The 15,012-nt window shown below is 45.4% G+C and overlaps 1 protein-coding gene across 2 annotated transcripts in view; it reads left to right on the forward strand.

Moving 5' to 3' along the window:
- adck1 (aarF domain containing kinase 1) overlaps positions 1–15,012 on the forward strand; it is a 63,374-nt gene that overhangs the window by 883 nt on the left and 47,479 nt on the right. The window contains exons 2-3 of one of the 2 annotated variants that reach the window (XM_030392243.1): positions 2,063–2,302; positions 2,565–2,648. In XM_030392243.1, the coding sequence (XP_030248103.1) occupies positions 2,171–2,302; positions 2,565–2,648 (216 nt within the window). In that variant the 5' untranslated portion in view covers positions 2,063–2,170. The remainder of the gene's footprint in view (positions 1–2,062; positions 2,303–2,564; positions 2,649–15,012) is intronic. The other variant, XM_030392242.1, reaches the window with a different exon arrangement.

A 15,012-nucleotide genomic window follows, 5' to 3' on the forward strand; every position in this document is an offset into this window, starting at 1 on the left:
TGAGCACAGTGGTCTTTACCAGGCAGGACTGAAGACATACACATTTAGATGTGTGCTTGTTTTGGTTACAGTTTTCATTTTGTGTCATGCGTGTCTCCCAGTGCTTTCAGTTTCCAAAGGCAACTACAACGAGACATGTTCAGGTGAATCATGGTGCATTTACTTGTCATTTTACAACACATGGCCGTCCAAACAAATGTAAGTTGTCGTCCCTTTGTACTGAGAAAGTATTCTGCGTGACATGAGCTTATGACTTCATGCTGCAGATGCGTTGTTGGTGCAGGAACACAGTGAGTTGTAGCTAAGGGTCCACCCATTAATTGGCCCAACATCTGTATCAGCCATATTGGAACTTGTTGACTGTTGTCAGCCTGTCAGCACACAAGGTGCTGTTCACCGATGTTTATCTGTTGTGCTACATACACTGTCTGAGCTGCTGGTGTGTGACATCCCTGCCATCAGATTTTAAAACACTATGTAAATGCTGAAACATTGTTCTCACTGAGCAGGGAGCTGTTGTACAGATTTCTTTGTTCAACTGGTACAAACGGGGAATAAATAACAACAAAATCATAATAAACAATAACGAAAAAGTCATTGTTAATGGTCAAATGGTTATTTCAGACATCGTTATCAGCCCATAATGTCACAATATGGGTGTGCACAGACCTGAGGGCTCTAATCTCCTGTTTACCAGGCCGTTTAGAGATGGCTTCAGAGACTTGGATAGCAGGTGAGCTGAGCTGAGGGGGCCAGATGGATGGATGATGGATGGATGGATGGATAGATGGATAGATAGATAACCTCATTTCCCTTAAGGCATTCATAAAGTTATCTTAGCAGCAGGTACATTCAAATACAATTTCAATCAAAAAACAAGGGCAAATATAGAAACAATAAAGTACTATATACAATAAACTGCATAAGTAGCTATAAAATAAAATAAAATACTGAGGTAGAAGAGAACAGGTGTGAGGAACATAAGGTGCGAGAGGATAAGGTGCAGTTGTATTTACAGTAATACTAAGTTAAAGAGCATTATGTGTGTGTTGTGGAGTGAGAGTTGTAAAGTCTGATGGCACCAGGTAGGAATGATTTCCTGAGCCGTTCCTTTAGGCAGCAGGTTGAATGAGTCTGTTGCTGAAGCTGCTCTCAAGCTTGTCCAGAGTTTCGTGGAGGGGGTGAGAGACATTGTCCATGATCGCCAGCAGCGTTCCCAGCATCCTGTCCTCCACCACCTCCTCCACCACCTCCTCTACCTCCTCCTCCAGGGTGACAAGCTCAGAGCCAACAACAGACTCTGCCTTCTTAATGAGTTTGATCTGTCTGTTGGCGTCCTTTGCTTTGATGCCCGCACCCGAGGACACCAGAGCCAAGAAGATGGTGCTCACAACAACAGACTGATAAAAGCAGTTTATTGTCCAGCACAACACCCAGGCCCGCTGAATACCTGGGTGTGGTGCTGGACAATAAACTGGAGTGGACTACAAACACGGAGGGCCTGAGCCGGCTTTACTTCCTGAGGAGGCTCAGGTCCCTCAGTGTCCTTCAACCCATGGGGCCTGTAAGATTGCACTGGGTGTTGTACAGGGTGGACTTTTCTCCGTCCGTCCATCCGTCTGTCTGTCCGTCCGTCTTCTCAGGATGGGCAGTGGGACACAACTAGCAGACTTTGTGAACACTCCTCATTTCTCAACAGACTAGTGAACTGTTGTTCCCAGAGAGCGCCCTCTGCTGGCACAGTTTGAGTGAACACTTTATCACCCACACATTTCACTAAGTTCCAGTTCTTTTATTGTCATGCACACCACAATTAAAGTGAAACAGTCGATGGCAAAGAAATGTTTCAATCTCAGAGTCCCTCTGACTGCGCTCTAACAGATGTGTGGAGAATATGTGGAAAAGGAAAAAAAATGATATGAAGTTAAATGTAAGTGGTGCCCGACGAGGAATAGTCACATGTAGAAACTGTAATAATAATATGTGGCGGAAAACTGTGAATCTTTTATAAAAAAAATGATTATTTCTCTCGACTGATCGTTGCAGCTCTGCTTGCTTTCAGATGATTTCCGCACATCGCACCTTCTTCACCACCTCCGTCACTTTGTGAGCCGACGGTCTGCGAGAACGCGTTGCTCACGTATGTCCTCCTCCTCCCACAGTGCCTCTGATGGCTGGTCGACTCCTCAAGGTCTCCTCCCTGGCCACAGCAGTGTTCGCCTCCTCTGGGTTCTACCTCTACAACAGACAGCTGGACCTCAATGACCTGAGCGTCATACGCTTCGGGAGAGCTGCGTTCACGGTGAGTTACTGCACACTTCTGCCCTGACTGTCCTGATGTGGGGACTGTGGATTTGATGCACATGGACATTTTAGAGGATGTTTGTTTTTTGTCTGGAAGCTTTCGTTTGACATTTGAACTTTTTGCACCATGGGGCCTGACACACCACATATGGTTTTTTAAAACATTTGCTTAAGCTCATGTACCGCTTGTTTGTCTAGTAGAAAAGTCTACCTGGTGACTCTTCAGTTCTTTTTCATGTCATTGCTCTGTTTGTCTCCAGACGGCCCTCATCAGCTACGACTATCTGACTGCTTTCAAACATGTGGAGTACGGCACAGAGGAGTACTGGGCCCTCAAGTCCAAGGTACATATTCACTTTATTTTCCACAGGGGTGGTTGAAGATTTGTTCATGTCGATGATGAGTTAAAGAAAAAGCAATTCTGACACATCCCACCGCTGACATTTCTTCTTGTTCCAATTAGGGCTGTCAAAGTTAACACGTTAATGCAACATCCTCTTAACGCCGTTCATTTTTTTAACGCACGATTAACACTCGGTATTAAAAAAAAAAAAGAAATGCGCATTGTTTGATTTATGGCCGTCGATGGCATCTGTAGTTCCAGAGGGTGGCAGAAGAATAAGAAAGGGAACCAGAAGAAGAAGAAGCAGGGTTGGCGTTCGGGAAAAACACGGTCACAAGACTGAAAAGCGAAAGTGAAAGGAAATGGAGAAAGGACTTATGAACGGCAAATTCACTTTCAAAACACTGCCAGATGGTTCGGTCGATAAGACAAAAGTTATCTACACGTACTGTCGACATGAAATGAGTTACCAATGAAGTACGTCGAGTCTCAAATATCATTTGCAAACCAAACACTTAGGAGATGCAGAGAGCCCACCGCCCCTCGCCAAAAGCAGACATCACCATGTTCTGATCCCATTTAGGGTGAGGGGATATTTTTTGAGCCTTTTCTTTTCCTGCATGATTTAAAGTGTTGAATATACATTTTCATAAAGCAAGCATATTTGCCCTTTCTTATGTTGTTAAAAGTATTAAGAACATGAAAAAAATATATTAAGGTACATTTAGAACAGAAAAAAATGTGCCCAAAAAATTGCGATTAAATTGCGATTAATCGCGAGTTAACTATGGACAAAATGCGATTAATCGTGATTAAAAAAATTAATCGTTTGACAGCCCTAGTTCCAATCTTTCCTGTTTATCAAATAGTGTTGGATATGTTGAGTACAGACCTCTGTATAAAATTCATAATGTGAAGCAGCAGCAGTGCTTTGATTGAATAATTAATACAGCTGAAATGCAGCTCTGGTATGAAGTCAGAGTGATGAACGAGCAGTAGAATAAGTCGTGTATCTGACAGCAGGGGATGGTCGTGTCCTGGACATCGGTTTGTACCAATATTCGCAGTCAAAGCCGCCAAACAGGATCATATTTGTAGGGGAAATCCCTCTAGCATGATAAAGGTAATAACAGTAAATGTCAGCTGATATGCACTGAGTGATCTGGCCAGGAGCAGCTCAGCCAGGTGCGTTCAGGAGGCTGCTGTTGGAAAGGTCAGAGACCACCTGCTCCGACAAGAGGTGCACAGAGAGTTCTGCTGCAGCAAGAGGGCTGCTGTGAACCTTGAGGAGCATGGTTCAGCATGGCTGGCCTTGTGTATGTGATGAACACACACACACACACACACACACACACACACACACACACACACACACACACACACACACACACACACAGAGACACACAGACACAGACAGTCGGTACAGCCCCTCGGGCCCAGCTGGTCAAGCTTGGCTACACGTGCTGATTAGAATTAATGCATGGTGCTGATTTAATACAGAGAGGAGGCTCGTCTCCTAATTATTATGAAGTCATAGAGGTGAGGCGGTGGCGGTGGTGGCGGGCGGCAGCGGTGGCGGCAGCACAGTAGCTCTGTAGCTCTGCACTCACCTTGTGTCTTTATGCTGCTGATTTTTCCTGCAGCGTAATTTTCTACCACTGACAGGGAAGTGTTTCCAGTTCTAAACATGTGATGGATACCATGATGACCAGTTATGTGTTACGCTAGTCAATTTACATGTGTAACCAAGGCCTTAGTAGTTAATAGTAACTGTTGTACTGATGTGTTAATGGTATTTGCTCAGGGTGTAAATCACCAGTTTCATCAGGATGTGATATTACATCAGCTGTTTGGACACAGTTTTTGCCAATACCCCAAATGCGCTATGATACGATTAGAATATGATATTATTTATATGTTCTCTTCCTCACCGCTGTGTGTTTTTCCAGGCTAACCTTGTTAGCCGAACCTGTTGAGCAGAAACACATCACTGAGTAATGTGATACAGAGGTGTGATGGGGAATAGAATTTGAAACTGAGTATATGGCATGATTACTGAGTCAAAACTGAACATGAGAATCTTCATCACAGTGGGATTTACTGCAGGACTGTCGGGTTGGATTACATTATACTGAACCAGTTTGAGAGAGCAGGACGCTGTTAGCTGCTGACTGACTCATACAGCAGGTCCAAGAAGAGACTTTAAAGGTGCACTGTGTAAGAGCTGGCCACCTGTCAAAGGTCACTCCAAACAAATAGGTGGCAGCATATCACAAGAATAACCACATACCGCTCTCTATACTCTGCTGTAGCTATCTATGGCTGTAGCTGCTAGTTGCTGTTTGCTAGTTAGCCCAGTTAGCTGTGCAGGTAGTGGCCCCGCCCTCTCCTCAGGCTTGGCGCGATGGCGGACTGTTGGTGTAACTCCCCGGGTTAACAGAACTTGGCTCGGCAGCGCAACACATCTGGATCGGTGAAAGCACACAGACTCCGAGGAGGCCAGTCTGACAACAGGTAATACAGTCAGGAGGTGATGTGGAGGCGGGGACAGGAAGGGTGTGAAGCGAGAGAGGGAGTGGTCATCACCAGCAGTGAAGTCAGGGATCTGAAGTCGTGGATGAGATGTCTTTTACGGCTCATCTTAGCCTCAAATTTGTTAAATAAGGAAAATTCGATCAGAATTTTTGCCTTTTATTGACATTTTGTGAGCATATTTTGTTTATTTATTAGACATAAGAAGCTAAGAGAGCTTGTGGTACGTTGCGAGGTTGCAGGTTACACATATTTCCCAGCTGTAACTGCAGGGAGGAGGACTGAGCTGTCTTCCATTTGAGCTACGAAGTTGTCGGATCAGACGGGACGTGCTGGGGCGAGCTGGTCGGCGCTCTTGCTTCAGTCGATTTGTCTGCACAACAAAACATAGACATCTCTGACAACATCAAAACGTATATTTCCTCACATTCTGTTGATCATTTTAGATCCGTTTTGAGTGTTTTAACCTAAAATTCTCACAGGGATGTTACATATTGCACCTTTTGAAATGACACAATACTCACATCCTTTGTGTCGGATGGAGTCACCGCGTCGGCGCCCTCTGACCTCGATCTGTGTGTTTGTTTCTTGGCGCCGGGGGAACATCTGACTGCGGTTAATGAGCTCTTGTTTCCGCGTCTCATCTTCCCCGTCGTCCTCTCCGCGAACATCTCCGCGTTCGTCTCTCGGCAGAGTGGCCAAGCTGCTTTCAGCCTCAGCTTCGCTCAAAAGCCACTTAAGCAGCCAGTCTTCCAGGCTCATCAAAGGCTGCCCTGAGTGAACTGAGGGGCCATTCACAGCCAATTAGAGTGTATCACAGAACAAGCATGGGAGCACACTCAAGTCTGCCAAATGAGGAGAGGAACATGCCCTGCAATGAGGGAACAGATGGACTGCTTTTTGTCCTGTGAAGCTAGTTAAAGTTGTGCTGCGACGCCGTGGCTCCACACTACATTAAACTCCTGTGTTGCATGTGTAGCAGACACTGGATAACAAGTAAGAACGGGGTTGATGTGTGCGCTGCATGTGCCGTGTCCTTTGAAAGGACAATGACTGCACACAGTTGGGTGGATAGATAATGTGAATTGGTGGAGTGTATTTGGGGGTATGTTATGTCCAGATGCTACAAGCCCTGTCCACTACCTGGTTGATCTGCTTTAACATCAGCGTTGTTTCTTTAATTCTATCACTGAACTTCAGTATTATGTCTCAGTGGCGCGCTGAATGAAATATCTCTTGCAGACTCTCAGTTTTCCTCAGTTTTTGTATCCTCAGACAGCCTCTCCGGTCCTGTGTTGATGGCCCAGATTAGATGAGAAATTAAAATGCACATCAATACAAACCAAACAAGACCAACAACACGAGAGAGCGCGGGGTTATGGAGATAGGTCCTTATCTCTGAGCCGAATCCTAAACGCCTCTCCTCTCCTGTCTTTCACACTTTTTCTCCCTCCTTCTCTCTCCCTCCCGGGGATTTCAGGTTTCTACACTATCAGCATCTCATTACAAGTCACACCAACAATTTAATGGCGTTTACTTAACTCACATGAATGACGCCCTCAGCCTGCTGAGAAGTAACTTTAAGTGGAAATGGACAACTTTATAATTTCCCCCCTCCTTGCGTTTCCTTGCGTTATTGCTGTTGGCACCACTGTCACAAACTCTACTATGAGAAGCCTGCCTGCTGTTCATAACACAAAAAGTACTGTACGAATCCCAATTTGACCCAGAAACCCTGATCTCAGTGCTGTGAAAAGGCAGAGTACGCAGGTTTTGTTAGGTACTCGATTTTAAACCGTCTGAAACAGGAACAGACTTTGACACAACACTCTCCATCGAGTGAATGCCTGACTGTTAACTCTGGTTTTACCTCAGTTACTGTCACTCTCCCTCTTCACATCCTTTCTTAACCTTCGAGTTTCCACAGTTGTACCAGTTGTTCCACCAGTACCTGGGGATAGTGGCCGAGGAAAACAGTGAGCATGGCTACCTGACTGTTCAGGTGGTCATGTAAACAGCACAATGCAGTATGCTTTATCAGATAAAAGCTGCTACACACCTATTTTTTGCCCAGTGTTTCGTTTGATTTGCCGCACGTATACCGTTAATCCATAGATACGGAGATGGTTTCTGCTCATATGCACAACGCGAAGAAGGGAGTGGTTGGTTGCATTATGTCAGACATGCCTTTTGACATGACATTTGTCTGTGGGAATCTAGAGACACCGTGACATCATACACATTGCCAGTTTAAATTTGAGCACCTTTGGTCGTTTTTTCTGTCTTTTATTGAACATAGCCTTAAGTTGAAAATGAAGTTTTCTCCAAATATTTATTATATTCATATATTCATTATATTTTTCAGTATTTTTCTCAGATACTACTACTATTCTATCAGATACAAACCAATCGGTGTTAACTTTCCTGAGGTTGGTTGCATCTCTACACCAACGTTCCCATCATACATTTACATGTTATGCAGCCTCCTCCCAGTTGTTCACAAAACCCAGTTCAGCACTGTTTGTTAAATGACGCCCTGATTAACTTCAGTGAGACCTCAGTGTTTTGGGCGGATGCTGTGATAGCAGACAAAAGAGATAGAGTCTTTGATTGTGCGGGACGTTGAAAGCAGCCTCATGAGGAGTTCAGAGTACACTACCAGTCGCAAGGTTATTTCAGGGGAAGGAGTGAAAAGAGGAGAATGAGGGGGAGAAGGAGGGGGAGAAGATGAAATGGTGACAGCGGGGACAAACAGATACTGATGTCTAACGATCCCTTTGCCTCCTCGGCTGCATGAGAAAGAGGCAGGAGCATAAAGCTGATTTGGGGAAGCAGCCATTTTGAAGGTGGCTTTTCATGGCTAAGATGAAACGGAGAACAAAACACTGATTCACTCAACACATCTGCACAGTATCATGCAAATACTCTCTCTGCACCTCCCCGAGGTTACAGTTAAAGAGTCGTCTCTTACCCCTGTTACAGTGAATGTGTCTGAGGTTGTCGGAGTGATGTGACGGCACCGTGGGGAGGGAAATCAAAGGCACTGCTCATGGTGATTCGTGACTTCTCACCATCAGCTGTTGTGACAATAACTTCTTCTGTGTTTTGCATATCCATCATTTTGCTGACTCACTTACCCACAGAGTGTGTGGTTGGAGAGTTCAGCGCCGCCTCTGAGATAGTCCAGAAACACTTGGCTCAAACTTCAGTACATCCGGATACAGAACTGCAAAAACACGTACAGTCCAGTGAGTTATGAGATCTTATGATCACTTTGGTACGGCTTCTTTAAATTTGCCTAATCTAATTTTCACTTCTCTCACATGCTTTCCCATCTTGAAACAAATCGCAGCTTCAGAACTTTTGGTTCTAATGAGCCTAAAGGCCCCCACACACCGCCCAGACTCAAACCAACAGCCAACTGCCTTTATCCGACCACTCCGTTGCCTCTTGTCTGACCCGTTCAGCAGAAAAGTTGCACTGAAACATACCTCCTCGACAGCTGCCAATTACACAGTAGCGTACATTCGCACTTGTGCGAGATGCAATAAGTCTCCTTAACATCGGGTGCCGGTAATCGAAAACATGAAAACAGGAAATGATGGAATGGAGTGCATAGAAAAACAAAGCGCACGCCATAGAGTTCAGTGGCGCACACAGAATTCCGCCCCTCCCACAAACCACGCTGAGTCGAGTATCCAATGACTCAGACGGCCAACAGCCAACGTTCTCCGACTTCACAATTTGAATCGGAGCAGACGCTGTCCACGCGGTTCCAAAAGCTTCCAACGCAGCTTAACACACCGAACAGATTTGTTCCTGAACTCGTCCGAGTCTCCCCAAACTCTTCAGCCGGCCAACGGTTGGTCCGGTGTGTTTCAGGCTTTAAGGTTGGGAGTAAGTTGCTGCCCCATGTAGTGTTCAAGTAACTTGGGGTGTGGGTCAAATAGAGGGATGGGATTGACAGGCTGCAGCGTCTGTAGTAATGTGGCTGTTGTTGGGAGTTGAGTAGAGCCTCTTGTTGTTTGTGCATCAGATCAGGATGACTCCTGGGAGCTTCCCTTTGGACGTTTTCTGGGCATGTCCCTTTTGGTAGGAAACCCTCAAGATTCCCTAGAGGGATCTGAAATCTGTTGCAAGTGAGAGGGACATCTGGACTACCTTGCCTAGTCAGCTGCCACCTAGCTTCAGGCACTGTAGATTCCAGAAAATGGATGGATGAAAGTGTTGCTGGATAATGTCCTGTTCTTCTGTTTGTCTCAGGCCTTTTTTTTCAATATACCAAATACTTGCAGAAATTATTGGTGGAGCGTCTGCTACTGTTGGGTTTCTACCTCTGTTGGGTCTCTTGGGATGCCCTGCATTTTGGTTTGGTTCATTTCCACAGGCTCACTACAGATCATGTCCAGAATCCTGGACCCAAAAAGGCCTCTGATATGCTTCCCCTGCCCCTTTTTAAGTCTTAATGTAGTAATTGCCACGCCCTCCGTGGAGGCCCTACCTCAGAGGGTTCAAAGGATCCGCCACCAATATCCTGGTGCCAGACAACACAGGAACCCGGCAGAGGTCCTGTGTCCATGCCTCTATGGAGAGCCAAGTTGTCCCACAGATGCTTAATCTGATCTGGTGGAGAATTTGAAGGCTCCTTCAGTGCTTTGTCATGTTCGTAGGGCCATTCCTGAGCAGCTCTTGCAGGGCGGCAGGATGGATCTTCCTGCTGATGGGCACTTTGCTGTGAGGGTTGGTTCTGCAACAGTGTTTGGGTTGGTGATGCATCAGTTTGGACATCAACACGCAGACAGCTATTACATTTCTAAACATTATACTGTGGTTCCTGTGGTTCCTCCCCAGACCTCATTTATGACTGCTTTGTGAAGAGAAACAGTAGCTTGGAGAGGAAACTTACCACAGTTTGAGTTGAGGTTTTTTATGAGCTGATCAATTAAAGACCAATTTAATATTAATTCACTGAAGCTATAAATGATTGAGTCTAAAGATGGATGCTTTGTTGTGGTACAAAGCCTGTGCATGTAGCCAGAGTTAAACACACTTATTCAGCACAGTGACACAGTACAGAGATCGTGAAAGTAACTGACCAGCATGGGCTTCAGAGGCTGCGCTGTTCGTCACACACCACAATATGAACTTATATGGCACACTGATTGATTGATTGATTTACTCTCAAAGCACACGCAGCAGTGATGTAAGCAGAAAAATGAGTATGCTCAACAGATTTCGTTTCTTTGGTGAAGCTATACAGTTCAAAATAACCCCACCCAGTCTTCACTGAACATTTATCAGCCACATGCCTTCTTCAGTTTTCTGTCTCTCGGGTGTCTGGACACAAGATACACTGAAGCTTAAAACGATACGTTTAACATGGAATAAGACAAGGAAGTGTAAGTGAATGTCCTGAGGAAACATTACAACTGAAACTCAAAATACAATATTTAATCAGTAATTTGTACAGTAATCAGTTTTCACACGCACATCCACCATTCCACAGATTAAATATGAGACAGGATGCACTTCAGTTTCCCACCAGCAGATGTCAGCACTGACCGCGTCCTTCAGTGTGGCAGCACTGCTGTTCTCCCACAGGAGTAGGGGAGGGTACCGAACACAAGATAAGTGCCCACCACCACCACCACCACCACCACCACCCCTCCAGCTCTTCTGAGGGACTCACTATGTAAATACTGGGGTGGGGCTAGATAACTGCTGACCTTGGCGAGCTCGTGACAGCAGCTTATCAGCCAAACAAGTCTGAGGTGGGAAAATCCTTGAGGGATATGGAGAGGAGGGAGCGTTTAACATTTGCTGCCCAGCTGCCTGCTGTGGTTAGATCATCGCTGACAAGCGGATCTCCAGCAGCAGCACGGATACTCAAATTCCCCATCGCCGCTGCTCTCTGTGCCACCCGGGGCGGAGGAGTCAAACGGCAGCTGGCACGAGCCTTCAAGCGTTAGATTTGAATGTTTTATGTTTGTCAGAGAGAGGCCTCTCAAACACGATGTGTCATAGATAAAAAAAACAAAACACAGTTGCTTTTATTTTCAGCTTCAACATAAAATACTCTCTGGAAGTGTTCTTTTTTTTTTTTTTAAGACTAAAAACAAAGTGTGGCCCAAATCTCAACAGCCAGCAACTAAAAAACCGAAAGTGTTGTTGCTGAAGCTGAATAGACCAGATGTAATCTAAAAAAAATCAGTTTCTGTGAGAGAGAATTGTGATGGATATTGAACATTTTTGGTGCTTTGCCTCAGACAGCCACTGAACATCTGACCTGAGAACTGATCTTCTGCATACTGAAGTGCGCAGCAGGTACAGCTGTGCTTGTATGGTTGTAGGGAATGTAGTGCTGAACCAAAAGGGCCGTCTGACGTCAATGTAAAAGCGCCAAAAAGAGCCTTCTTAAAGGTGGCTGAAATACATCTTCCTGTCGGTGCCTGTTAGCAGTAAAATGCTCTGCTTCCCTGTCAGTGCTGCACGCTGCTTCTCCACACGGGGGGGGAGAGAGCTGACGGTAACACACTGACTGGGGATAAGTACCTCACACAACCCCACATCAAAAGACCCAGACTATCCGTTTAAGTTATGCAGTGCGCCTCTGAAGGAGTGGTGACGTAGGCCTCTGGTGTCACTGTGGTACACTGAGGGTAATGGTCATTTAGATCTGGATACGGGGGCGACACTCAGTCTTGCTCCCAGTTTTGTGCGGAACTACACTGACAAACTCCCACACATGTCATCTCATGTCATCGCTGCTGGGGAAGGAGTCCTGCCCCCTGCAGGTCACCATCGCGGCACTGGGCAGCTCCTTCAGCGACAGCTATGGTCAACATATTGATCTTCAGTTTCCATGTATGCTAGACCAAACTGTAGAAGTGGAGTATGGTAGCTCTTAGGCTCCAGTGCAAGTACAACTAAACAAGTCATTTGAAAGTTAAGTCCAGTAATCACTACAGCGTGTTAATCTTTTTCACAGCGTCAGCGACAAGCCGACACTGTGTCCACTCCAACATGAATGTTACTGCTGCAGCAGGCAAACGCTGCACGCCGCTGCACGAAATCTTTAACATGCTCACGGGAGCTCGGGCGTCAGTCTGCAGACTTTCAGACCGGCAGCAGCCGGCGGAACTTCACATATTATTGGAGAGAAAACGAGCCGACAGTGAGGAGTCGGCCTCAGCCTGGTGTTTGGGTGGAGAATTATAATGTTTGAAGATAATTATTCCAAAATGTGTGACAAAACAGGCCTCTGGGTGGCTTTTTCAATTTCAAAGGTTAGTGGAATCACCAGATTTACATTTGTTAAGGCTCCCATAATAAAAAAGTAGGCCAGCTTATCTGCTACGGGAGGGTGAATTAAAGAGCAGGAAGAGTGTGTTGATGATGTGAGACCTCTTCAGTAGTTTCCAATACAATAGTCATGTCTTACTTGTTGCAGTGCAGAAGTAATTAAAATAGTTATGTGATTAACTAAACATAGCTCACTGTTCGCCTGATAATGAACGGTATGAGTCAGTTATTGGGGATTATTACCACACATTTTCTGTTTCCTGTTTGCTCCGTCTCATATCATTGTGAACGAAATATCTTTGGGTTGTGGAGGTTGGTGAAGGTGTCGGGTGTGCCTCCTCGCTTGCAGAACCTTTACAAGAAAACTGGCTGGATTGGAAAAAGTACTTTTTGCTCAGTTTTCCCTCTCTTTCCCGGGGGAACCTTTGAATGTGTGGTATGTGTAAGTTGTGTAAACCGAATCATTATAAAAGAGTCGGTGTGCACTGGAGGAAAGCCGTAGAGTCCAGAATTGATTTGACGTGTTGTAATGGGCTCCGTCTGTGGACTGTCCAATATGATGGATTATAAACTGCAGCAGGTGTCAAGTCTCTGCCATTAGAGTTTCTCTGTGTGAAAAGTGCCAAGAGTGTTTGTCTGAATATAGCCTGACCGACTCCCGCTGCGGGGCCGATACTTATATTGGGTGGTAAAACGTTCCGATCAATATATGCGCTGATATACACACTTTTTCTTTAATTGTAATCAGATACAGAATACCCAGGCGCATGAGAACATCTAACTTTAAAGCAACAAGTGAAACGGGGAGAGTCGAGATCCCGCAGAGAAGAAGAAAAACCTTTACAGCACTCCGTCACGCGCCCTCTGCCTGTCTCGGTGAAACTGGATCATAGTTTATTGAGAAAGCGTCCTCAGGTTCTCCCTCTGACGTCCACCATTTCTGCTGCTGACTGAAGTTGACATCATATCTACGACTTCTGCATGTGTTGCAGAGATATCCACTGAAGTTAGCATGCTAGTCAGCTAGCCCTAGCCTGTCCTGTTCTGTAATCACATTTGTTTCACAAGAAGTTAGCTCCACAGTCAAGCTCCTCTCCCGCTCCACGTCCCTCCCGACTCCACCTGCAGATTCTTCTCGTCCAATCCTCGAGGGGCTGCCACCGGCTCTGCAGCTAACCTAGCCATGGGCTAATAAACTGACAGGAGTTAGCTACAGTCGAGCATAGCTAGCACACAGCAGCAATAAATGAAGTCTGTCCAGATTTCACAGATTACACCTTTAAGACATCTGAATTTGTATTGTGAGAAAAAGGTGTGTGTGCATCTCTAATAATTTGCACATGAAGAAATATATTTTGAATTAAGAAAACTATCGGCCTACAGATTTTATGTTGAACTTGTGTAATGATTTGATGTCACTTACATTAAAGCAGCCGATTGGCCAGATGTCTAACAATCACACACTACACTGCTGTGTGTGTGTGTGTGTGTGTGTACTTATGTGAACAGCGGCTCTGCTGATCCTGACTGATCCTGAGTATCCACTGGCTTGTGGCACGGTGTCTCGGCTGCTCATGTGGCACCGAGGAACAATTACTGAGGCATGACAATAAAATGCAGAGCATGAAATTAACTGTGGCTCCCCCCACAACACCACCACCTCTTTCTCTCATCCTGCTTTCGTTTTTTTTTTCCCCCCTCATTTGACATTGACTCCCATATTTTTTTTCTATTCCTCTCATATCACAGTGAGAGAAAAAGGCCCAGTGAGGGCTTACGTCTACTCTCGGCTGTAAAAAGATAACAAACGGCTTGTATTTTGCCCACCTTGTTGTATTGCTGTTGGGCTGTGTTAAAATAAATGACATTTTTAATACGTGGAGCAGCAGAGGGACCGGCGCTGAGCCTCAGTCTATTTAGATACTATACATTCTGTATCGTTGTATTAAATGCTGGAGGATTTCTTGTGAATGGCTTTGCTAACTCCTCAGGCGTCGCTGCTATAATACATTGTAGACGAGGCCTATTGAGTGCGCGGGCTTAAATCTGTACACAAACACACACATCAACACACTGTTCCCCCTCTCCCCTGTGACAGGCGGCGAGATGTGCCTCAGTGAGCTGAGTAACGACCTAATCATGAGCATCCCAATAATAAATAGGCCTTGTTCATAGTCCACTAATCCCAGTCATTTAGCCCTGGTGTGGCAGCAGAAATCAATTACTGCAGCTGAGCTCCCAGTATAGGACCTGCTGTCTGCTGTCCAGCTGCACCCAACACACTCACACCTTCACCTCCGTATCAATATCAATCGACTAAAGAAATCTGAAAATCCCAAAACACACCGGCTCAGACGATCGGGCTCTATTTCATTCAGACTGTAGATGAATATCTATGTTAGGTCACCTAGTTGTGTAACTGACCTGACTCATGTCACGTAACCTCTGCGACGGAAGCACTTCACTTCCATTAACAGAAGTTGTGTTGTTTACGCACATGAACTGACTCACATAACATAAGTTACAAATAA

The sequence above is a fragment of the Sparus aurata genome, chromosome 16 (assembly GCF_900880675.1).
Source record: "Sparus aurata chromosome 16, fSpaAur1.1, whole genome shotgun sequence".
NCBI lineage: Eukaryota > Metazoa > Chordata > Actinopteri > Spariformes > Sparidae > Sparus > Sparus aurata.